Here is a 26,573-nt window from a genome sequence, read left to right as displayed (position 1 = left end):
TCACAGAAGAGGTTCAAGTTGAGCCTGACAGGGTTGAGATCATTACCAACATATGACACCCAAACAAAGGAATGCAACAAAATCACACATGAAAACACACCTAAAAAAAAAAAAAAAAGTTTAGTGAGTTTGGAAATATAACCACACCACTAAATTTGAAAATCTGAAGGAATTAATCAAAACATCTCCCATGTTAAGCTACTATAACACTAAAAGACCCAGTAAACTGTTAATGGATGCCTCTAAAAAAGACATTGGGACAACTCAGATACAAAAAACACAGTGCCTATATGCACAAACTAAAAAAAGAAGCATTAGCTGTAGTATAAACTTGTAAAAAAATCGTGTGTTCATTTATGTAAGGCCTGTTCTATCTGAATCTGATCACAAACATGATAACTATAGCCAAAAAAGGGCTAGCAGATAAGCCTCCCAGAACAAAGAAGCTTTTCTTGCAGCTGGAATTATATGATTTGCATATAGCAGTGGTTCGTGCATGCATCTGTGTGTCCATGTGCATGCATGAGTGTGCATGTGTGTGTCTGTTCATGGCAGGAGGGAGAGTGTGTTTGTGTCTGTGTGTCCATATGCAGAGAGAAAATGAATACAGCCCACACTTGTCTGTGTTTGTGCGTGCATGTGTCTGTGTGCACATGTGTATGTCAGTGCATGTGCATGTGTGAGTGTGTCTGCATGTGTCTTTGCTCATGGCAGGGAGAGTGTGTTTGTGTCTGTGCCCATGTACAGATAGTGAATGAGTAGAGTGTGCGCCCATCTGCGTGTGTGCATGCATGTGTTTGTGTGCGTGCATGCATGCATGTGTCTGTGTTCCTGCCAGGGAGAGTATGTTTGTATCTGTGTGCCCAGGTGCAGAGAGTGAGTGAGAGTAGCATGCACCTGTCTGTGTGTACGCCTGCGTGTGTATGCCTGAGTGTTTGTATGTTTGGCTGTACTGGGACAGGGCGGGGGGGGGGGGCAGGGAGCAGGGAGAAGAGATGGGCATGTGCCCCCCCACATCCAGCCTGGCAGGGTCCCCCCAGCCTCCCCCGCCATCACCAGGAGTGGAAAGGGACCTGCCCCACCCCACCATAGCCCAGCTCCCGTGGGCAGAGGGGACTTCTCATTTTGCATTTGACCAGGGCCCCAATACACATTAATCTGCCTCTAGATGCAGGGCCAGGCGCAGAGTGGCATGGGGTAGGGGGGGCACAGGGACAGATGTGAAGTGCGGGGTGATAGGGTTGGCATGGCGCTGGATGCGGAGTGGCATTAGCATGGGACAGTGGGTGCCAGCGGTGGCCGCCACGTGCAATTCCCCCCTCCCCCCCCATTCCTGGGAAGCAGAAGTGGCATGGGGTGGTGGCTGCTGGTGCTGTGTCCCTGCCTGCTCCCTCCCCTCCCCCCCGTGAATCATTCTTGATGGGTAATTGGCTAGTTACTGTAAATAAACAGCATTATAGTTTTTGGAGTCTGATTTTCTGACTTCTTGATCAAGCTACCAAAAAACACATATATCATCTTGCAAGGTTTTGGGTTGTAGCCATGTTGATCTAAGGACATAGGTAGGAAAGCTTCTTTGGGAAGCTTGCCTACATATATCATTTATTGTTATCACTGCATGGAATCTCCAACAGATTTTATATCTCTTCTGGGAAGGCAGGTAAACTTAGCCTTTATTTGTATCTATGTCTGACTGAAAAAGTGAAAATTTAGACTGTGTTTTTGTGCGACTCCCCAATAGACTAAGGACCTAGGTAGATTCCCAGACACCTAAGTGTATTGAGATTGCAGACTGGCCTGCAATGTAGGTTTGTTCTTTCAGCCATCTAAATACGTAAAGAAGAGACTTCCCTCTTCATCTATTTACTGCCTTTCACTTTCATATCTTCTGGTTTCATGAGTTAAAATCAGTGAGAAACTTTATGTTTTATACTATCCTTAGCACATTCTGAGGTCATGACTTTCACAAAATAATCAATTGACAAACCTGTGCAATTTGCTAGCTCCATGTCTCCCTCAATACCTCCCAGCCCAGAAATGCTTTGTGTCCTACTGTTATTGTAAGGCACATTTGAATGAGAGACTTAAAAAATAATGCCCTATCTGCTCTGTAGGGACAAGAATTTCACAGACAAATGACTCAGAGTATGTGGAAACAACATTTCTGCTACATTCTAGTGTTGCTTGTTGCTGGTTAACTGCTGTCCTCCACAGATGAAATAACTGTGTTCCAGATGTGTTGAATGAGTTTTGAACTGGGATCTTGTGTACTAAAAAACTCTGGTGATCCAAGGAGATTTGGGAATATCTCATGTTCCTTCAACTTAGTAATTCTAGACACCATGCAAGCTTAATATTCCAGGCAATTTCAGTGAAAGAAATGCAGAGAAATGAGTTTAATGCTCCTCAACTTTATCCATGAGCTAATTTTGTCAAACTCACCACACTCCTTCCAGCCAGTTATAGACTGAGGGGCCCTCATGAATCAGATCCAGTCACAGTGGAAGTGGCAAGCGTGGCAGTGGGTGTTAACAGAGCAACACTCACCCTCTGCCCCCAAATTCAAGGTCCCTGTACAAGTCCTACAGGCCACATGACACAGCTCTGTGTGCCAAATGCAGCCCATGGGCTGTAAGTCTGACACCCTTTCACTAACCATTTCCACTACCCTTTAAGAGAAGGTTTACTCTGAGCATGTTTAAATGAGATGCTACTGCACAGTGGTTACTGCACATTTATTTAGTACTTGTATAAGTAAGTACTAAATAAATGTGTAGTAACTAGAGTTACTGTGCAGTACTGCCAGCAAACATCTTTTAAGTGATGCCTCTATGCACTAGCCTAATAATACTGTGCAGTAGGGTATTAGCACTGTTGGTGCTGTGATGTGCTACTGCGTAGTATTATTCAGCTACTGCGCAGTCAACACCTTGTGTAGACTAACCCACTGTGTTCTAGTTCAACCTGCTCTTAGTTTTACCATGAAGGTCATGACAGAACACAGTCAGATCTGTGTTTTAGCATCCAAGGAATACGACATACCTCTGAACAGGTGTTTGTGTTTCCCAATATCAGGACAAATTAACACCCAGAAGGTGCAATGGAAATTTGTTCCTTTGGGTTTCCTTTCAAATAATTGTGGCATTTTCTTCAGATTTTTGGCCAGATTTTTAAAGGTTTTTCATCCTACTCAACCTCAATTGCTCGGGGGTGGGAATGGAATACCTGAAGACCATTGTATTCCCCAATTCAAGTCTTACATGTTGTTTTTTTAATCCAACAAAGGAGGTTTGTGCGCTCAGTTCCTAAGCACAGTCTCTGTAACACTAATCATCTAGGACAAACAAGAGAAGACCAAAGTGCTAGGTACACTTGTTAAGGAACAAATTGTACAACATAGATAGATAACTTAATTTTTTAATAGGGTGCTGCTCAGTAGGGTTGTGCAAAGCTTCAGGTGCTGATTCGATCTGGAGGAGATTCGGCCCGATTCTCCAAATCCAAATTGAATCAGGGAACCAATAAAAGGGTCCAAATCAATTTGAAGCTCTCCAAATCTTCAGAAAAGATTCGAAGAGCTTCAATGATTCAGACAGTCCCCAGTGGCTGTAACAGGGAGCTGCAGCCAGATTCAGAGCCAGTAAGTAGGGGCAGGGGAGGGTGGGCCTGGAGGAGGGGAGAGGGGACCATGAGGAGACCCCTGCCAGGCTGGGCCCCCTGTGACCCCCATCCGCTCCCCCAGCCCCCCCACCATGGCTGCCCCGCCCACCCCAGGTCCCAGTGCTTTAAAAAAAAGCCCTGACTCACCGGGTGCTGCTGGGTGGGGGGGGGCATTCCCACTCCCCACACTGCCACACACTGCATGGGGGACTCTGGATGAGCCCCTCAACCCCCACTTCTCCCCCAGCCCCACCATGGCTGCCCCGCCTGCCCCAGCTCTGGCCCTTTAAGAAAAAAAAAGAGAAAAACCCTGGAAGTCAGCAGCTCCTGCAGAGGCCTCAGGGTTTCAGGGGGTTCATGGAAGAGTCCGCGACATGGCACAGGGTAGTGGGGGGCAACAGGGATCACCTCTGCTGGGCAGAAATGGTGAGTGTGGGGTTTTAGGGGGTTTTTTTCTTAAAGGGTTGGAGCTGTGGCAGGCAAGGCAGCCATGGGGGATGGGGGTGGGACAGCGGGGGGGGGGCTCAGGGGGCTCGTGCAGAGGCCCCCATGCAGCATAGAGCAGTAAGGGGTTCTGGGGATTGCCCCCCGCCCAGCAGGAACCAGTAAGTCTGGGGTGGATGGGGTAGCCATTGCCAGGCTGGGAGAGCGGGCGGAGGATGGGCCTGGGTGATTCAGAGATTTGGCGATTTAGCAGCAGCTGAATCAAATCCGAACAGTGATTTGAATCACCAAATCAAATCACTGTCCCCCAAATCGGCTGAATCCAAATCCAAAGCAAATACTAGCCGCTTTGCACAGGCGTACTGCTCTGTTCACAAAAGTTATGGATACCTCAAGTGACCACTGTTGAAAAGAAATACAAGACATGTCATTTCTTGAATGGATAAACTGGCCTGGCTCCTCTTTTGCTAACAGAGTGTGTCTTTGCTGGAACAGTAATGAGTGACATGGATTAATTTTTCAATGATCTGATGACACTATAAATCACATGGTATTGTAATGTGGACTCAACGGCATTTTGTGTGACATGCTGTAAGAGTATATGTGTCACCTGAACACACATATGTTATATATATATATATACACATACACACACACACACATCTGGCTATATGTGTGTGTATATATAAAGTATGCCTATGTATTATACTTAAATATACTCCAAACGAATGGCCATAGTGTTCCATGGCTGACAGCATAGTGATATAGCTATGGACATGTCTACAGTTCTTATGAATCCATTGAAAAGCTAGCTGTGTCTCCATGTTCGCACATCCTCAGGCATTACCTGGCCCACTGGAAGGCGTTGTTCCAGAGTGCAGTTCTCTTTACACAATGCCTCTGCAGGCAGAATTGCTACACCTAATGCTGTGTCACTTTCTTTTTTTCCATAGCAGACAAAGAAGCTGATGAATATTACATGAGAAGAAGGCACCTTCCAGATCTGGCAGCACGAGGGACCCTCCCTCTCAATGTCATCAAAATGACTCAGACCAACCACAGAGACAGGCCCCGCCGGCCCCTGCGGGCTATGTCCCAGGACCGGGTGCTATCCCCTGAGAGGATCATGCCTGAGGAGTTCAGCATGTCCTATGAACGAATTCTCTCTGATGAACAGCTTTTGTCGGCAGAGCGTCTCCATTCCCAAGACCCCTTGCTCTCCCCAGAGCACTCGGCTTTCGCAGACCAGTCTATGTCACGGGCATTGTCTCATACAGACGTCTTTTTTTCAACACCTGTCTTAGATCGCTACAGGATGACAAAGATGCACTCCCATCCTAGTGCCTCAAATAACTTATACAATACCTTAAGTATGAACCAAACTTCTGCTAAGCGCCAAGCATTTGCCTCCCGACGGCACAACACGGTGGAACAACTTCACTTTATCCCAGGATACCACCATTATCCCACAGCAAGCAAAACAGAGGTGACTGTTTGATATGACCTTGTGCATTGTAGATAAACAGTAAGGACTGGGATGGCCCCAGCACCCCACACTGCAGTGGCCTTGTTGGCCAAGATAACCTCTAACTCAGCATCTGAAAAGATTTTTCCAACAGTCACACCTGCATTGTTTTTAAAACCATCCAAAAGTTGTTGACATGAGAAGAAAATTCAAGATATAGTGAAGGGATAGTGGAAAAATTTCCTGACATGTATCAGCTTCTATTTAAGAAAGCCATAGCAGTAGTTGGCACCTTCCAAGGGCTTATCTGCACAAACTCATTATTTTTATGAATTTAAGACTAATGTTTTTTGCAACAAGCAGACTCTCTTTCACAGAGCCCATGATAGGAAGGAGGAAATGAAGCATGGCAGAAGGAAATAGCAGGGTGGGGCCCTGTTGCCATCTCTCACTTCAGCCCTTGGGGCTGCTGTGGAACCTTTCAGTGACTGGAGGACATTGCCCTTGGCTGCTAAATGTCACAGCCAGGCAGAAAGATGTTAGTGAGTTGCCAAGTAGCTGTTCTTCCTGAACCTTTGAGTGACTTCAAAGGCAAACTTTACTAGGAATTATAACATGTAGTGACATGATTAGTTTGGCTAAAGTTCTGTTTATATTAAATATACTCATTAAACAGAAATATACTAGTGCCTACAAATCATCTGCTCTATTAGTGTAGGAAATAGTAGGATTGATGTGTCAATAAGCACAATTATGCTGAAATGTTTCTTAGGCCTTTTCAGCACTCATCACAATTTTGCCATGTCTCCCTCCTGTAAATACAAAGGAGGGATAGGATTTCCATTCCTTCAGCTTTTCAACAATGCAATGCCTAAGACACAAGTACTTACTTACTCTTATACACTAAGGTTAAAATTCTAGTTCTACTGAAATGGCAAAATTCCTATTGACTTCAGGAAGCTAGAATTTATCCCTAAATGTTTTTATTTCTATTAGTACTTAACTTCAATCAACTTTCTCAGAATTCTGTTTTTAAGTCTAAATCAGGGGTGGCCAGAGTTACTTACCCTGGGAGCCACATCTGATCCTCCACTGAAGACAGAGGGGGATGCTGATTGACCAAGAGTGGAGGTAACCACCCTCCCCCCGCACTGCCAAGCCGCTCCAGCTTTCCCCGTGCGGAGCATGCCCCAGGGTAAGCAGCATGGTTGCAGCCTCCACCCCTGGCAGCCTGGTGCTGGGCTGTGCTGTCCCCTGGAGCCACCTCTAGAAAAGTGGGCAGGGCTTTGGCCAGTTTCCAGAGAGCCACAGCTTGCCCACTGTTGATCTAAATGTTCCTTTCAGTTACAATCATGAACTCAATATTCGACTACTCTTCTGCTAAAACTGCCTGGACAAAAGTGCAACACTGTCTACAGAAAACCAGATGGGCATTTTTCTATCACTGAATCAATAATAATGGCCTAAAAAACCTTTCTTAATGCAGGTTCATTGAGCCCTAATCCTAACTGAGCAAACAATAACATTTCATGCACATGAATTATATATCTAACATAAATATCCTAAACGGGCATGTGGTAAATCTGATATATAATGATAATAAGATACTGAATGTCTGTACATAGACTCAAAGGCCCTTCATTTGTGAGTTTATTTTTTGAGTTCATATTTAAATTTTGCAGAACTATCGAACTAGAATATACCTCTGTTTGTGGGAAGGATATCATAGTATTACAGGCCAGTTTATCATCCCACACCAAGCGACTGCACCCATGGTAGCATCAATCTCTCTTCAGCATTTCCACAGTAATACCACATGTTCAGATTCGCATCCCATGAGCAAGTTGATTTTATAACTGGGAAAGATGGATCACCCAGCAGGAAAAGATCATGAATAATTATATAATTACATACCCTAATACTTTCTCATTTAACTAGCAGTCTTTCTTTACTCCTTCCCTACACTCAACTTCAGTCCTACCCACCAGTCTCTGGAGCTAACCTACCATTGCCTTTCCTCTACATTCCTCTTAGGGCCTTGTTACACGTTAATTCTACTCAGCTCCAGGAGTTCTTAACCCCTGGACTGTCCAAACATTAACATTTGAAACTAGTTTTAAGAACCCATTAGGCAGCTTAAAGTTATTCCACTCCAGACTAGGTTTATCTCTGATCTGTGCTATGCACCTCATGTTACACTAAGGTGTACCCACTCTAGGCTTCACCTTAGTGTAAACACCTCCCCACCCCCCACCCCTACTGGCCCAGATTGGGCCCACTCCCTCCCCGCAGCACCCTGGATCCCCACTCACTGCCCTGCGCCCTATCCCTGCTTATTTGTTGCTGCCCCCACTGTCTGTCCCAGAGGAGCAGGCAGGGAAAAGTTAACTTACCTGCCCAGCCACCATTGCCCCTGCTACTTTCTGGGACTGGCTCATCCCTGAGAAGAACAGCAGCCCTTCAGTGGCAGTGGTGGTCAGGCAGACAGGTTAACCTTTCCCTGCCTGCTCCCCTGGGATAGACTGGGAAGCCACAAGTAAGTAAAGGGGCGAGGGGACTTAGGGGGTGGGAAGAGCCTTGAAGGGTAGAGGGAAGGCCCACAGGTGGAGGGGGGCGTGGATCTGGGGTAGCCCTGGGAGGCAGAGGGGTAGCCTGGAATGGGATGGGAGAGGAATTTCTTAACTTTCAGTCTTCCAGGCTCCTGTTGGCCTGAATGTGTGACTGCTCCAAACTTGAGCTAGCATTAACACCAATCAATATTTAAGGAGATCACAGTGTAATGTATAACTAGGCCCTTAATTAGACCCCCTGCTCTGGGTCTGGACAGAGATCACAGTTATAGCTATATAAGCTTTTCTGATATCATTGTTACATCTGCATCCTCCCATAGCAGCAAAAGTGGAGCATACCCTTTAATTCTGTTTCATTCAGGGTTAAATAATACAACAGTTTAGCTCACTCAAATTCCTAGAGGAGCTTCCAGACGTAACAGCTGAATAAGAACAACTGAAATGTGTTCCTAGGTGACAAATCATCCTTGCCTTCTATAAGAATTGAAAATTACATTTCTTAACAGTCTCAGCCTATACACTCCTTAACCGATGCCTCCCCTCAGTCTCCTTGTCCTGCCTCTCCCCCTCTCTCATTCCTATTTGTTCAGCTTTGGTTTGCCACCCCCAAACAAAAGGCGTAGGATGCAAGCTGATTCTAGTCTCTATGCCTCTGCTCTTCCATGCACAGGTTTGCTATGAGGCATCCAGGTTACAATGTTGGAAGGCTGACTGTGGAAATGTAATCTCCTTAGGAGGGCTTTTAAAGCTAGTTCCCATTTGGCACTTGTGCTGCAGTGCTCAAAGGTAATAAAAGGCCATTACATTTCCCACTGCTTTCTGGAGTGTATTTACCTCAATCCCTAGCTCAGTGGGTTTAGTTATACCCAAAATGAAAGAGACAATGATAAGAATGTATTCCAGCGCTGACAAATATTTTTTTGTTTCATGGATCTAAGGAGGGTTTCTCTGGTCTATATGCTCTTCCTTATTTCATGCTTTGAGAGACAAAAACCTCCTTGGGATGAGGTTATAAACTCCAAGTAAATCATCCTGTTTTGACAAGGGAAGGAGAAAAAAGGAAGGCTTCCTTCAAGCGTATCACACAAGATCTCCTGACTTCTCTTTTCTACCTTCCCAAGGCCACCTCTTACCACCTCAGCCCAGTTATTCCAAGCCAAACCCATGCCAAAGGTTCACCATCAGCAAATTGCCAGCAGTCCAAGAGCCATGGTTAATTTGAACAGACTGGAGCTACTTGCAGCTTCCACAACCTCTAGGGAAAGTGTAGACACTGACATTATTTTCTCAAGTACCTGTGTAGATTCTGTGTTGTGTTCTGAGCCATTTGATTTCAGAGCCTTCCTTTGTTTGCAAAACATGACGGACCCTTTCTTACCCATCCTAAACATACATTGATAATAAACCTCCAAAGACAGCATGTCCCGCTCTTTTCCCTCTCTCCCATACACATACTTTTTGATCTCATGCAGCTGTATTAAGATTTGTTCCACAGAAACTAGCAGTATGAAACTTCTTCAGGGATTCCAATACTATGATGACAGACCACAGAAGTTCCTCTTGAGACTGCTTCATGCGTTGAAAGCCTCCCTTTACTTCCAGAAACTACGCATGTCTGTGACTTGCCTGGTATAATGTGTTAAATTGGTAATTATCACAAAGTTTCAGTACAAGCAGTTGTGTTAGATTAAGCTTCTTTTCATCTGAAAGGCTTTCATTGAAAGGACTCAGGTCTGTGATTGGGAGTCCTGGCTCTGGATAGCTATTGTTATTGGTTTGCTAGAAATCCTTGTTTTGGCATATCTAGTCTGAATAAAAGGAAAACAACATGTGCTGCAATATAGTCTCTAGAGTAGCAGGTGTTGACTTTAGTAAGAATACGAGTGTGCACTAGGTGGAGCAGCTTTGTGAGATAACCCTTCCATTTCCTTTTCCTTTGGCATATACATCCAGTCCTAGTAGCAGGATGCAATCCCCATGGTTTCTTGGACACACAAACCCCACTTTCTCTTTTTTTATCCTGTCCACATCTGAACCACCATGTCATTCTGTACTGAGGAGATAAGCAGAATATAGCCAGGATTCCTCCGTATAGTATCTGTTGCTGGACTCATCTATTCCAACTCTTTTGTGCTTTAGCCCAGTTTATGTTTATTCTATGATAGTACTGATGAGAAAGTACATTTGTATCTGTAACTTTGCACAGAATGCTTATTCTGTTCCCAGATAGTCACAAGCCTCTGTGGACTGTCTACTTCTGAGAATGTAAGTAGGGGAAGGGGAGAGGTTCAAAATAGAATGCCAGAATGCCCTGTGAACATGGCATTTTTATTTCCTTCCCATTGCATGCCCCATGCAGGACTGTACAACCAGACAGCACTGTACAACAGTGGATTGTACACAGTTTTATCAAATAATGTATCTATATCTATATCTCTCTATATAAAACTATATAGAAAACTCTCTGTATATTAGAATATAACCAAGAAGTTTTGAGTGACCCTGTAATAATTTGATCTCTTGAGGTATATAGGGGAAACTGTTTTTAGTGTACCACAAACAATCTAACAGAAAATTTATTATCAGAAGTGTTTTAAAGGCATAAAATTGTGTTTTAATGAAAAAATGACAATATTTTTCAATGTTTGAATGCTCCTTTTTTTTATAAATGAGTTTATATGTTTTGGGATTTTGGGAAGATTGGGATGGGAAACAATTACCCATGGGATACAAGCTCTCATTTCCTTATCTGGACTTAACTTCTACCCACTGTCTTTTTTTTCCTGACCACTTGCAAAGCCAGTTTCCTGATTATGTATGTTCCAGCTGCACACACATAACTATCACAAAAGCACGCCCATCAGAAATCTGCAGCAGTCTGAGAGTTGAGTGTTGATCATATAGGAACAGATTCATACTGCAGAAAAAAAGTAAAATATTCCCAGTAGCTGAGAAAAGTCATCATGAAACAGGGTAATATTTAACAGGAATGGAAATAAATTTTATACTCTGTGAGCAATTAACCATTTTCTGTTTACACAAGAGACATAGCTAATCTTAGTTTTTGTTTCAGATTTATTGTGTACAGCTGGAGGAAGTGATTCTACTGGACAATATGTAATAAATGTGGATTCCATGTGCTAGTTTGTTTCAGGGGAGTTAAAACTATGGGAAATATGTGAAAAGTTGAAATAAATATCATCATAAAAAGTGTTAGCAATAATCGTGTATCGAGCTGTTTCATAGAAAATAGTCACTTGTATATTGAATGTTTACAAGCTGACCATAAAGACATTCAGTAATTGCCTGTCTTTAGGTGGTTTAGGGTTTCAATCAAGGTGACCATGTTGAGTTCTAAATTCAGCTGGCTAAAATAAATCTGCATTTCACTTGCTGAAGGCCTGTGGGCTTAGGGAAAATGGAATTTTTCTGTTCTTATATATTTATGTAAATCTAAAAGTTATCCATAATATCAGTAGTTAGAGAAATGACATTCTGTGTCTCTTTTGTGACTTTCATGATCTGTAGAAATTCTCACTGTTGGTCCTATACACCAAGAGCAGTGAGATGTGAGAATCATGGCGTTTTTAAAGTTCTGCTCACATGACTTGTATTAGCTTCTTACAACCATAATTCTGTAAATCAGTTAGACATTTTGTAGCAAGAATTTATTGATTCTAAGAGAGAGAATTCTAATGTAATATTTTTAGTTTGGAGGAAACATTTCCTAAGAGGGGTTAAGTGATCTTTTTTGTGCTTTAGCCCAGTTTATGTTTATTCTATGATAGTACTGATGAGAAAGTACATTTGTATCTGTAACTTTGCACAGAATCTTGGTTAACCATTAAATAAGCTTCAAGATGAGCAGTATTTGACTGTTTTTCTCTGTATTATTCTTGTTGTTATACTTACTTGTAAAAGCACATTCTATATGTACTGTAAACAAAAATATTATCAGTTTAGTAAAATTTAGAGTCTTAAGGATTTTTCCACTTTTGTCAGTAACAAATATTTATGGATTAAAAATAAAGCAATTTCAACTTAAAAATTGTTTTCTTTTATTATCTGTTGAGAAAAAAATAAAAAGTTTTCTTCCCTTCATAGTTCCATATACGCTTCCAATTAAAACAGTTTCTTTTTGCCATTTTCATGCAAAAGCATTGTATATTTTTTCAGAATTTCATAGAATCAGGGCCTTGTTACAAGGCAATTTTGGGCGGCTCCTGGAGCTCCTAACTCCTGGATTGTCTGCACATTATTTTGTGGCTCAAAGTGATGTCATTCCAGGACAGGATTATCTCTTGATGCATTGGACCCAGCTCATATACCTAAGCTACACTGTACTGTAAACATCCCACCCATCCCTCCTCTGCTGTCCCAGATTGGTCCCACTGCCCCCCCCCCCCCCCCCCCCCCCCAGCACTCTAGATCCCCACTCACTGCCCCCCTTCACCTCCCCCATTTACATTTGGCTGTCCATGCTGTCTGTCTCCAGTAAGAAGACAGGGAAGGGTTAGCCTGCCTGCCCAACAAGAAGAGCAGGCCCAGGCAGCAGTGGCTGCAGGGCAGTCAAGTTAACCTCTTCCTGCCTGCTCCCCTTGGACAGACAGCACAGGCAGCCACAAGTAAATAATGCCCCAGGAGCAGGGGAGAGGCAAGAGGCAGAAGTAAAGCCTGAGGGATTGGGTGGGGGGCACCCTGGGGTATAGGGGAAACCCGGAATGGGAAGGGGGTAGGGTTGCCATCCTGTTTTATATCAACTGGACCATCCTGTTTTTAAACCCTTTGTCTCCTGTCTGTTTTGAAATGAAGAATGAACTAAAAGAAGTCCTGTTTTTCAGTCCTTTGGTAGAAATACATGCCAACCATTTATCCTCACAATTCTATTGGTGGTGCAGAGCCAGGAGGAACGAGGCTCCCAGCCAGCCAGGGAGGGAGGGATGTGGCCTTTTTGTGGTGGCCCTGTCCTTCATTGCTGATTAGTTAAGGAGGCAGTTGCCCCACCCCCTTACCACTGATTGGCCAAAGGTGCTGGTGGCTCCCCCCACCTCATCAAGGGGATGTCCTGTATTCTGGGGATGCATCAATGCCACCCTAAAGGAGGGATCCTTACTTTCCAGTCCTTCAGGCTCCTCCTGGCCTGAAGTGTAATTGTTCCAAATTGGAGCTAGCACTAACACTCATCAACATTTGTGCAGCTTAGGTATAACAAGACTGAAAGGGACCTCAATAAGTCACTTAGCCCAATGCTCTGCTCAAGGCAGGATCATCCATGCTTAAATAATTCCTAAAAAAACCTTTGTCTAACTGAACTAATAATTTCTGATGAAAGAAATTCCATGGCTTCTCAGTTTAATCTGCTTGGGTGCTTAACCACCCTCATAATTACATTTTTTTTTCCCCCTAAGAACCCACATAAATGTCCTATGTTGAGATTTAAGGCATAATTTCTTCTTTTTTCCAATTTGAACACAAAGAACAATTGATCACCATCTTCTGTTAGAAAACCCATTTGTATTTAAAGGTTTTTGCCCCCTAGTCTTCTGTTTTCTAAACTAAAGAATCCATTTTTTTTAGATCTCCAACCACTCTTATTGCTCTCTGGATTCTTTTTAATGTGTTGTTCTCTTTCTTGAAGTTCAGCACTAACAACTGGACACTTTATTCCAGATGAGGCCTTACTAGTGGAAGGATCATTTCCCATGATTTGTATACAACATTCCTGTTAATACACTCCACTATTAGGGTTTTTTGCAATCTTGGAATTCAGGTTTCTTGATGTTTGTTGAAAACAAAAGATTTCCATGAAATCATAAAACCATTTTCTATCATGAAACGTCTCACTGGAAAATTTTCAAGCCACACTGTTGAAAGCTGAAAAGAGACCAAGAAGCATCTGCTGGATTCATGCCTTGATTCTAGGAAACAGAGGAAAGCTTGCCTAAAGGTTTGCCTGTACTGCAGCCAGAGGTGGGGCTTTCAGGATAAGTACACATGCCAAAATTAGCTTTAATTTTGCTAGCCAGAGTAAGAATGCAGTGAAGCCATAGCAACATGGAAATCAGTGTAGGCTAGCTGCCCAATACATACCAAGAGGCCACTATGATGTTGTACAGCCTGTACCAAATTGTGCGTTGCAGTTAGGTTTCAAGATGCTTGGCAGAACTTGTCCCATCCAACTCATCAGGGGACAAAGTATTGCTGAGCCTTTGTGAGAAGCTGTTCTTGTCAAGTGTATGTCACATCTTCATCCAACTCCTCCCCTTTGACCTCTTAATATTTCAAAGACATGAACTCAGGGCCTTGTTACACATTAATTTTAAGCAACTCCTGGAGCTCTTAGCCCCTGGATTATCCACAGAGAAACAACTGAAAATAAGTTTAAGCACACTATAGATGGATTAAAGTTACATCTCTCTAGGGCAGGTTTATCTCTGATTCAGTTTATCCAGCTCATATTCCATGAATGTGTGGCCACTCCCACAGATGAACCACCCAATGTGCAGTCCTCCAGCATATCAGGAGTCAGAGTCCCCTCCCCCACCCTGCTGTGCAGACAAAATTTCCACCCTCTGAATTCTACTGCCCAGCAGGCAGTTCTGACACCAAGCCAAGTCCCCCTCCTGCCCCCAATGAGGTGACCTTCCCACCCCCAATGGTGCAAACAGCTTGCAGAGCACATGCCAGCCATCCAGGTTGCAGGCCATGGATAGGTGGAACTCTGCCAGGTACTCTGGCAGGAGTACAGGAGACCAGGACTATGGTCTGGGTGGGTTAGGGGGGAACAAGGTAGAGGGCCAGTTTAGGTCCCCATGAGCTGAGGCTTCCTTCCCAGGGCAGGGGCAGTAGCTCTCCTAAAATTCCTTCCTTCACTGCTCCCACCTCCCAGACACTCTGAGAAGCTCAATCAGCACCCCACCCCACACACACATACTCTAATCCAAATTCATTAAAACATGAGGGCTGCTTCTTTATTTCTTTTATTAATATTTGCTTCCTCTTGATTTCTTTTTTTTAATTACTTCTTTTTATTTTATCCTTCAGTGGCTGACTTCTTTAATTTCCCCACCCTTTCCCTATCCACATTTCCTTTCCAGTTCCCATTTCATTACCCACCCTATCCCATTAACTCTCTGCTTCCCAGCTTCATGCACCCCCTGAACCCATCTCTCATACACCCCGATCTAGAGACGGAATAGAAGCCTTTCTTGGCTTAACAGCCTTGTAGTGGCGACTCACAGCTGTAGCTGCTAGTGAGGCCCCAGCTCACCAGACCTCTAGTGGCAAGTCACAGCTGTGTAGGTGTGGGAAAGTCAGAGATGGTTTTTAGCCTTAAGGTGTGACTGCTTTGAACTGGAACTAGAGCTGACAGTGATCAAGGTTTGAGCAGCTCAAAGTGCAACATGTAACAAGGCCCTCTGTGTGTATGCTACTAGATCTCAAATATATAAATGCTAAGAACCTTGGGATCATCAACCCTTCAAGCATTTCAGCTCTCACAAGGACAGTGGAAATTAGCAGTAAGACTAGCAAGTCTAGCAAGGCAAAGTTTAGCACGACAAAAGCTGCAGGTCATAATAGATGCATAATCCTGGCAGGGTTCATTAAAATGCATTTTAAGACAGAGACTTTCATTTTTCACAGGCAGTTTTATTCATGATTACACAATCCTTAGTAGCACTAATATGTGAGCTGGGAACAACTAGGAATCAGATATTTTCTTCATATCACTTAAAAGGGCACAAAGCTATTATTAACTTCTGCTGATGAGAATGTTGAGATTTGTTGAGCAGAGCGCCTAATAATGACTAAGGTAAAGTTGAGAGTAATGCTTATCTCAAAATATAATAAATTGTGATAGTCACCAAAATATGAAGTCAATACCCACTGATTGTTGCAGGTATGTGTGGTGGAGGCTGTACTTCCTGCTAGACAAGAGTAATTCCAGAGCATCTTCATTGACTTCAGTGAAGTTACTATAAATTTATGCCATCAGAAAATTAACATTTCACCCCAAGTGATGTAATCTGAAATTTTGCCATTTATCTCAGCAGTATGACAGCTCTCATTAGTTGGAGTTCAGTTCTGTCTGTTGGAGGAAGGCATTTCAAAGGAGAAGGTACATGAGTGAACAATTCCTGGTCTCTGAGGAGTGCATGAGCTGCAGAACAGAGATGTGAACAAGGAATTAACTGGCTTTTCTGGAAAGAATTACCAATATTGTCTTGGCACTGTCAGCTTCAGCTAATCAGGATCTAAACATTTCATATATATTTTCCCAGGGAACACTACTGCCTACTGCAGTTCTATGGCCTCTATGGCTTTCTGACCTGTATGAAGTCACATTACGTTGGAATTTCCCTTTCAGGGGAGCTGTAGGGAATGAGCCAAATGGCTTTTTAGTTTGAGTGGCCTAAAGTGGCGAGTGCAGCAGCAGGTGGTCCACCAGCTCCTCTTGCACCCAGTGCCCTGGCCCCACTGCCAGGTGTGTGGCATGCCTGGGGCCTTAGTAATGGGGAGCCCATCATTGTTGCTGCTGCTGCTGCTGCTGCTGGTGCTCCCAGGGCCAGGCATCCCCTACCTGCTGTACCTCCTCCACCCACCCCTCATTGAACAGCTTCCCCTAGACCTCGCAGATGTCTGTAATGATGACCAAGGTGATGTTTACCTCCGCAACTTCAAGGCAGGTGGTGAGGGTGCACCAGCATCCCTTCAGGTGCCCAAAGGCACACTCCACCAGCATGCAGGTCTGGCCCAGGCACCTGTTAAAATGTGACCGGCAGGGGTTCAGCTGGTCAATGTAGAGCCAGGGGTCAAACAGGAACTTGGAGTCCCTGATGAGGAGGGGTGGAACCATCACCTTGCCCAGCTGGAGGTCCAGCACCCCTGGTGCATAGTTCCTGCTCCCCATCGGGGCTGGCAGTGTGGAATTGCAAAACATGAGGGCATCGTGGGTGCTTCTAGTTGAGCTGCTGCTCACATTGGTGAAGGTGCCGCAGTGGTCGATGATAGCCTGGAGCATGACAGAGCCCCACCAGCTGTAATAGGGCCAGTCACAACTGGGAGGACAGGTGACAGGGATGTGGGTCCTACCACCAAGGAGGGAAGGACTGGGGGCCCCCACAGCTCAGGACCCACTAAGCCTGCTGGAAGCTCACCCACCTCCTGGCTGTGGTGGGGGGAGCAGAGTGGGGAGGCTCCTCAACAGCAAGGATCAGGCCCCTCACCACTTCTGCTTGAAAACAAAGTCCTGCAGCTGGCAAGATACCTGGGGCCACCCAGGAATGAGCTGGCTTGCCCCTGGGGCAGCACAGGGAGGTGGCAGGAGGGTGGCTGCGTTTTCTGGCAGCCAGAAAAGGTAACAGAAATCTTGCATGGGGTAGTGGAAGCCAAGGTGGGCTTGGGGAAGTGTTGAATTGGGTGCCTCTGAGCTGGGCAGCACACAGCCAGCTAGCAGCCTGCCTGGGCTTACAGTGCCCCTTGCACCATCCGCATCACCTTTTCTGACCACCAGAAAACCCAGCCACTCTCCTGCTGCTTCCTGTGCTGCTCCAGGGGCAAGCCAATCTGTTCCTGGGTAGCCCCAGGCACCCTGCTGGCTGCAGGAGCCTGCTGGAGGTAGAAGCAATGAGGGGCCCAATCCTTTTTTTCTGAGGAGCCTACCTGCCCATGGCCATGGGATGAGCTGACAGCATCCTGATGTAGGTTAGATTGCAATGATACAAAGTAGTTTGAAACTCCCAGAAGTCTTGCACGTGTAGGCTGTGATGCCATTAAGCCACACAAAGTGGTTTTCATCATGTGTACATATTAATGGCCTCACATGTACAAGTGTTTCTCTCTGTCCAGAAAGTGCATTCACTGATCTTCTTGTAACTACTACTGATGCTGTTCTTCCAGCCATCTAAACCGGGTTTCCAGGTCCACGTTTCTACTGGCTGTGGTACCTAAGGGATTTGGGGATGTAGAATTGGGATCCCTACAAATCCCCTGATGGCTACCACCTTTACCTAGCCTCACCAGCATTCTCCAGTCTCTTCTTCCATCTGCTTCTCCCTATGAGGGGAGAGGGGAGTGGTGAGCAGAGACACAGGCTCCTGCAACCTCTTCTAATGCGCTCTGGCTGGTGCTAGATGAGGCTGCAGCATTTTGAAATGTTCCATTCGGGGAAACACCACATAGGCCATCTGAAATCAATGCTTATTGAAATATTTCCAAGTGTATTTCATTTCAAAACATTCCAGTTGTTATATGCATCTGCACCATAAAGTTCAATGTTTTGGTATGACTGTAGATCAGGATCATCACCTCTTCACACTCACCTTCCTTTCCCTGCCAAGATATTTCCCAAAATAAATTGTATAAGAGTTGCCCTTTCTGGAGCTGCCTGAGTAGCATTGTGTAGTGAGTTGCTAACATTTTACAAAAGGCTTTTATATTTTGTAATTAACCGACATGATATAATATCATGAATTTGTATTAGATCAGGGATGGGCAAAATATGGTCCATGGGCTGGATCAGGCCTGCAAGGCCGTACTATCTGGCCCACGGGGCCCTAAAATTTTTAGAAAATTAATATTAATATTTGTTGCCCAAAAGCTTGTAAACAACAAGTTTTCCAACTCTTCAGTTGGTCTAATAAAAGATATATCACATATACCCAAAGAACCTTGTCTGCCATTGAGCCTTTTTGCACCTTCTGTTAAAAGCTCACGCTAGCTATTTAACAATGGACCAACAATTTGCTTGATTTTTCTTTTTTGACCCCCACATTTATACAATTTCTTCTTGTTGTTGGCCCCCCTCACCAGGTGCAGCTTGCTTTTTATTGTTGCATCTATGATTTTTGCTATTTTCTGGAATTGTTCCTTGGTTGTCTGCCCATCCTTCTATTGCCTATATACTTTCTTTTTGCTTTTGAGGCATCCTAAAAGATTCTTGTGCAGCCACAGTGTCTCTTGCCATTCTTCTCATGATTCCATCATGTCATAAAAGCTTCTTGTTGGGCTTTAGAAGCTTCCAGCCCTCCTGGGTTCCTTTATCTTTCAATTTCTCCTCCCATGGGGCCTTGCCTACTATCTCCTTGAGTTGGTTGGAATCTGCCCTTTTGAAATCGAGTCTCTTAGTTCTGCCTTAGCATCATGAACTCTATACTATTATGATAACTTTCTCCAAAGGTTTCCATCACCTTCACATTCACCCATACCATCAAACAATTCTTCCCTTTTGGTCAGAACAAGAGCCAAGATAAATGGTCCATTTGTCATATCTTCAATTCCGCGGGGATGGCACATGCACAGTCTTGTCCCATGTAAGAGCTCTGAAGAGATGGAACATAGTAGATAAGGATGCATCCCTCAGATATTTTATCTGTGGATCTAAGTCTGTCTTGAGAATGTTCAAATAACGATTTTTCAAAGGCTTTATCCCATTTTAATGTGAATGCATTTTCACGAGAATAACAAAAAGGATATTTCTCTGCTGTATTCCAAGCACTTTCTTCAAAGCCTGCAAGCTCTAAAGGATTGCAAACTACTTTTGCTGCAGGGAAAAAAAATCACAAGCCCTGATTAAAGTTCACTAAAGTATAAGCTTCTGGGAAGTGCCAGAGAAACTTAATTACAGAGATTCTGAAATATCATTACCTACCATAATAGCATCCACACACATTTATTTGGATAATGAACAGGTACGACTGATCCCAAAAAATTGTATTCACTTCAAATTCATGGTTCTGGAATTTCTTTGATATAAATATATAATCTAATTAGGAATGAAAACAGACCATTACTTTCAAGAAAGTCCTCTTTCTATCACATCAGGAGTCTCTATGTACCAATTACTGTGCTGTCAATTATTATATCTCCTGTAAAGAAACTTCCTTCTATATTTGCTGCCTTTGATATGTGACTGTTCTTCTCAGTCTGCTTTGAAGCCCTTTATAAATATTCAGTTTAACCTAGAAATTCTTTGGATCCCTGGTTGTAATTCTATAATATAGAAGCTCCCTAGTTGGCATTAACTTGATGTATCATTCTCAGGTCTGACTTCATACTAGGGTATAAAACAAATTTATTTGACTTACATAAATCCATATTTGGAGAACACCATGTCTATATGATAAAGCACTTCAAAATCATAAAATGCAGAAGTTGTACACACAGGGAAGAATTCTATCTCACTTATATGGCTGGAAAACTCCCATTTAGGCACACAAAGAGTGCATCTACACATGCAGGCACGTGTGTTTGCAGCAGCTCAAACAGGATTGGTACAAATTTGAGCCAGGGATTTTTGCCTTAGAATATGTGCCCAGATGTACACTTTGGTGTGGGGCAAGTTGTACCACTTGGGGCAAAATAACTCTGGCCAGCACCTCCCAGCTCTGCAGCCAGGGGGAGATAGAGCTTGGGTCCAGCACCTGTGCTGGCCCCAGCAGTCTGAAAATCTGCCCTGTGCTGGCCCCAGCAGCCCTGGCAAGCATCTCAGGGCTACTTGCCCCCAGGAGCTTCTGGGATGTGTGACCTGCTGTCTGGTCCAGGAGGTGAAATCTACCCTACCTCTCAACACCCTTGCCTTTATTGACCAGGTTCTGTGTGGCAGCAGTGGTACCTGCTCCCCCGTGTCCTCCAGCCCACTGCAATTTGTCATAGGGCAGGCGCCTCCCCCGGCTTCACAGTGCTCCCCACTCCATCACCTGAGCCAGCTGGAGGACACCAGCCAGTCTACTTTCTCAGTGTCCATCACCGCCACTTCTACATGCTCATGCACCACACTGTCCATCATGCCACCCTCATGCCCTGCCCAAACACCAAGTGGTAGGACCTGCTTGGCAAGGGCATGTCTGGGGTACCCCAGTGGATGAGTCTGTACTCCACCCTCATCCCATCAGCCACTGAGAACCTCAGCTGGCAGCTCCTCCATGGAGCCATCACAATTGGTGTGTATGTGATGAGCTTCACGGACAGAGGGAGAGGGAGATCCTGGCACACATGATCCTTCAGTGCGCCAGGCTGCAACCTTCCACCTCCACCTCCAGAGCTTCCTCTTGAGGTTCTGGTTGAATTTCACCCCCCACCTTCTAATTTTTGGTCACCTCATCCACGGCCCCACCAAGTCCCAGGATCCCCTGGTCAACCTCCTCCTGGCCCTGGCTATTTGATATTTGACCAGAAAGGAGGCTCTGGCTGGGAAGGTACCTGGAGACTGTAGAGCCACTTTCCTCTCATTTGTCCATGCAAGTCCCTGGGCGGAGCGCCAGTGGGTGGCATCCACCAGCTCCTTAGGTGCCTTTGAGGATTGGTGGGTGCAGCCCAGGGGCCTCTGCTCAGTGTCCCCCTGAGGCACACTTATTTTCATGTTTTGACCCTTTGACCCACATGACACTCCTATCCTGTTTTTTTCATTAGTTGTCCCAAGTATTTTGCTGTGTCATCCATCCATTAGCCCCATACATTAGGAGCTATTAGTTAGCCATGTGGGCCCACAATAATTGGGTGATACAAATAGTCAGGAGTTTCTGGGACTTGCGACCTGTTGTCTGGACCAGAAGGTGAAATCTGCCCTACCTCCAGATGCCCTTGCCCTTGTTAACCAGGTCCTGCACGGTGACGGTCCTCTCCCCACCGTGTCCTCCAGCCCTCCAGAGTTTGTTGTGGAACCGGCACCTCACCTAGCCTCATGGTGCTCCCCATTCCACCACCTAACCCAACTGGAGGACACCAGACCAGTCCACTTTTCCACCATCCATTGCTGCCACCTGTACACACTTGTATGCCACATAATCCATCATGCCGCCCTCGTGTTCCACCCAGACACCAAATGGCGGGATCTACTCAGCAAGGGCACAGCTGGGGCACCCCAGTGGCTGAGTCTGTACTCTACCCTCATCTCACGAGTCACTGGGGACCTCAGCTGGTGGCTCCTGTATGGAGCCATCACCATGGGTGTGTATGTGGTGAGCTTCATGGGCACCCCGGTCACCTGCCCCTTCTGTGGGCAGAGGGAGACCCTGGCACATAGGACCCTCGAGTGCTCCAGGCCGCAACCCCTCTTCCTCCACCTCCAGAACATCCTTCTGAGGTTTTGGTTGAATTTCACCCCCCACCTTTTTGCTTTTGGTCACCCCATCCATGGCCCCACCAAGTCCTGGGACCTCCTGGTCAACCTCCTCCTGGCCCTGGCCAAGTGGGCCCTGTACTTGACCAGGAAGGAAGCTCTGGCCAGGAAGGTGCCCAGAGACTGCAGGGCCACTTTCCTCTCACTTGCCCGTGTATGTTTCTGGGCAGAGCACCAGTGGGAGACATCCACCAGTCCCTTGGATGCCTTTGGGGACTGGTGGGTGTGACCTGGGGGGCTCTGCTCAGTGTCCCCTTCAGGCACTCTTCTTTTCATGTTTTGATGCTTTGACCCACACAACACTCCCACCTTGCTTTTGCCTTAGTTGTCCCAAGCATTTTGCTGTGTTATTCATTCATTGGCCCCACACCATAGGGGCCACTAGTTAGTCAGGTGAGCCTTAGGGCCCATGGCATTTGGGTAACACAGATAGACAGGAGCTGCTGGGGCAGGAGCCTCTGGATGGAAGTTCACCATGCCCCTTCCTGTCCCAGGCTGCTGCTGTTGCTGTTGCTAGTTTGGTCTCAGGAGCTTCTGGGGAGATGGCCAGGCCCTTTCCTGCCTCTGGCTACTGCTAGCTGCTGGCTTGTTCTCAGAACTTTTGGGGATAAGTTGGCCACACCCCTTCCTGCCTTGGGCTGCTGCTGCTGCTGTTGCTGCCCCCCCCATGGGGGGGCCTCTGCTGCATGCCTTTGCCCCCCCTCAGGGAGGGGCCCACCACACTGCACCACACCCCAGCACTGCACCCCCACACTGCACCCCAGCTTATGCACCCCTGTTCTGGCCTGCTGCCCAGCCCACTGCCAAGCCATGGTTGGGGGACAGCCTGGGGAGGGAACCTGAGCTGCCTGTGGGCCCCTCTCCCACCATCACTGTGGGAGCCTAAAGGTGCCTTGCCTGCCCCAGTTGCCTTGTCAGGCAACCCCCCACCTTCACCTCCACTTTCACCTATAGCACACCCTGAGTGGCTGAACTGGATGGCTACTACCACCACTACTGCTGTTGCTGCTACTGGTGCCGTCTGTTCTGCTGCTGTCCCCTCTGAGGAGAGAGGGAGATTCCCTGCTGCACCACCTTGCACCACCTAAAACCACACCTGCCCTGGATTATTCCCTAATTGACTGATTGCTCCTGCACTCCCTGACAGCTGCCTCACTGCATCTGATCCTGTGCTTTGTTTCCCTGCCTGCTGCCCTGCTGCTGAGTGCCTGGTTGGAGGCCTGAGGGGCTCCTGCACTGTACTTCAGTAAACAAAGCCCCTCTACCACTCCAGCCATCTTTTTACACCAGCCTCAGCAGTATCCACTGTGTATTTTGTCCTTCTGTGGTAAGTCCTGTGGTGCACTCCCTCTGCCCTGGTGTTTGTTGTGTGGCTGAGTCAGCCAGCTCGAGTCTTCCCAGCCCTTGTGTATGTGTGTGCTCCCCCCCCCCACCTTCCCCAGGCATAGCTCACCTGTTTTCCTGTGGGGCTGTAGCTCAGTGAGCTTCAGCCCCCTTTCCCCTCCCCACCCCAACTTCCCCCACAGCCCCAGCCTGCCCCTATTAGAATCACTAGCCCTGCTCTATTTTTTGCTTTTTTTTATTGGTTTTTCTCTCCCTTATGCAGAGCAATGGCAGGGCAGGAGCCTTCTGGGTGGTCGGGTAGCAGATGCCCTCACAGAACTTACTGCTGCCCCCACTATGGGGGCAGATTCCAGATAGACTCCTGAGGGGCTGCATGTCCCTACAACCCCCACCCTGAAGGCAGAGTCCAGCTGACCCCCACCAGAGTTAGACAAGCCTGCAACTCCCACTGTGGGGGCTCTAACAGGGATACAGCAGGGTCAGCGGGTCTCCCCTAGCCAGGCGCCTCTCAGAGGGGTTCCCAAGACCTCCTCCCCCATCATCAGGGACCCATGACAGGAGCAGTGGGAAGGGCTCCTTCTCAACTGGCAGTGGGAAGGGCAAGGGCCCTGCCCCCAAGAATAGACCACTGGTACTGGAGGGGACCAGGTTTACTACATCAGTCATCACACACACTCATCCTGTCCCTGGCCCTAGCCCTGGCCCCACCAAGGCAGCCCCCCAACAGGGGAACCACAGCTATGCACAGGTGGCTGTGGGGCAACTTGCAGTTGCAGGGCCTGGACCCTCCACTGCTGGTCCTTCCAGCTTGGGCAGCAGGGCCCCCTTTCCAGCATTCACCTGTAAGCATGGAGTGAAGTGCCAACTGCCCAACTGGGAGAACTGTCACAGGCCAGCTGGGCACTGTGAGTGTATCAATTTAGTTGCAGGCTGACTAGTTGCTGCAACTGTATCAGCCACTGGGCTGTTTGGTTCGGGATCGAGGAGACAGAGCTGGGAGTGAAGCAAAGACAAGTTTCACTTATAAAAGTAAAGATAAATTTTACTTATAGCAGCAAAATAGCAATAAAAATATATTTAAGCAGCAAAATATAGTTTACATGTATAACAGTTAATAAAAATGTTAAGCTAATAAACAGACAACATAACAATAAAAGTTAAAAATTGACAGTGATAATGAAAACAGACAGACAAATTGACAGAGTTCCCATTTGGTTGGCAACTTATTGATAGTCCCTCAGCCAGGTACATGTCAAGTTGATTCAGCGAAGTCAGGCATCCCTGATCCACGCTGTCAGAGGGAGCACCGGGGAAGTTCCCTCGGTCAGGATCTGGTCCTTGCTCACACTGGGAGTCTGGAGTCCAGGCTTGGAACAGCAATGACCATTCTGTTCCGTCCTTCCTACTGGTCACCTGATGTGCATGTTCCTTTATATCCTGTCCTATGCTAATCTGTTGGCTAATCTGTGAGCTACTCACAATCTTACCCTACATCTCTTACCCTATGGGGTTAAAAGGTGTTAGAAATTATTATAATAGGTTACTGCCTGAACTTGGGTTTACCCAAAAAGCAAATCACACCACATCACTTTGGGGTCTGATATTAGCATTTTTCCCCACCTAAGTTCAACCCACTTGGAATTTTTTGAAATGTGTTAATTATATATAATTATAGTATATGGTAGAACTCTGGCAGCCCTCACAGGTCCTGCAGGGAGGCCAAGGAGCTGCCAATTGTATTGGAGTCCACAGAAGTGATGGAGGAAGATGTGCCCCATGTGGCCCCATGCTGTGTGGCTACCAACACCGTATAGCAGTCACTGCAGGGCCTAAAGGCAGAATGTCATGACCTAGCTGTGCAGGCAAACCAGGCCCTGGCTGCCTTCCTGCAAGGGGACACTCAGGACCTCTGCAGCAACCCAGTGCCATCCTGGCTAGGCATGTTTTCCACTTACATCAGCACACTCAACCCTCATGAGTGCCTGGTTCTCGGCGGGGATTTTAACACCACCCTGGATGCATGGAAACTGGTCAAGCAGGGAGTGGAAACAGGCCACTGTGGGTGTCCTCAGGGAGATCCTGATGGAGTACTCCCTGGTGGATGTCTGGCATGCCTGTCACCCTGACGCATCCCCTGCCTTCACCTACGTAAGCGTGGAGGAGGACCAGACTTGCCACTCCCATTTGAACTGAACTTATATCTCATTGGCACACTTTGCCCAGGCCCATTCCTCTGGCATCCAGCTGACCCCCTTCAGCAATCACCACCTTGTCTGGACCCAGGCCATGCTGGGGCCTGGGCGGCCAGGGTTGGCCTACTGCCATTTTCATGCCAGTATGCTGGAGGATGTGGTCTCCAGGAAGGCCTTCCAGGAGTTCTGGCTGCCCTGGTGGGAGCAACAGGCAGCTTGCCCCTTGACTCGGAAATGGTGGGACATGGGGAAGGTGTGCATGTAACTCTTTTGGCACAGCTACACTCAGGGGCACACCCAGCAGAAGGAGGTGGTCCAGGAGCAGCTCGAATAGAAAGTGCTAGAGCTGTATAGGTGCCTGGCCACTGACCCAACCAACAAGTCTCTCTGTGGAGAGTTTCAGAAGAGGTGGGAAGAGCTTCGTGCTCTGAACTACCACCACACCTGCAGTTCGTTTGTCCGCTTGCACGTCCAGCTCCTCTGGGAGATGGACCATGGCTCTCACTTCTTCTGCACCCTGGAGAGGAGGCAGGGGGGGGCCAAGAAGTACAACATCTGCCTTCTGGCTGGTGACAGCACCCCCCTCGTGGATCCTGGTGAGATGTACGATGCATGAGTGGGCCTTCTATGAAGAGCACTTCTCCCTGGATCCAACCAACACTGAAGCCTGTCAGACTTTGTGGGAGGGACTCCCAAGGGTCAGTGTGGGTGATCAAGACTAGTTGGGGGCTCCTCTTACCCTGGCTAAATTCTCAGCCACCCTCCACCTGTGCCTGGCA

The 26,573-nt window shown here is 46.5% G+C and overlaps 1 protein-coding gene across 1 annotated transcript in view; it reads left to right on the top strand.

Moving 5' to 3' along the window:
- Positions 1-12,187, top strand: part of SHISA6 (shisa family member 6) — a 514,955-nt gene extending 502,768 nt beyond the window's left edge. Inside the window, exon 6 of the mRNA XM_059732610.1 lies at positions 5,058-12,187. Coding sequence (XP_059588593.1) covers positions 5,058-5,602 — 545 coding nt within the window. The 3' untranslated portion in view covers positions 5,603-12,187. The remainder of the gene's footprint in view (positions 1-5,057) is intronic.
- The last annotated feature ends 14,386 nt before the right edge of the window (positions 12,188-26,573 follow it).

The sequence above is a fragment of the Alligator mississippiensis genome, chromosome 8, assembly GCF_030867095.1.
Source record: "Alligator mississippiensis isolate rAllMis1 chromosome 8, rAllMis1, whole genome shotgun sequence".
In the NCBI taxonomy this organism is placed as follows: domain Eukaryota; kingdom Metazoa; phylum Chordata; order Crocodylia; family Alligatoridae; genus Alligator; species Alligator mississippiensis.
Note: the sequence above shows the minus strand (reverse complement) of the source record. Positions and strands in the feature narration are given on the sequence as shown.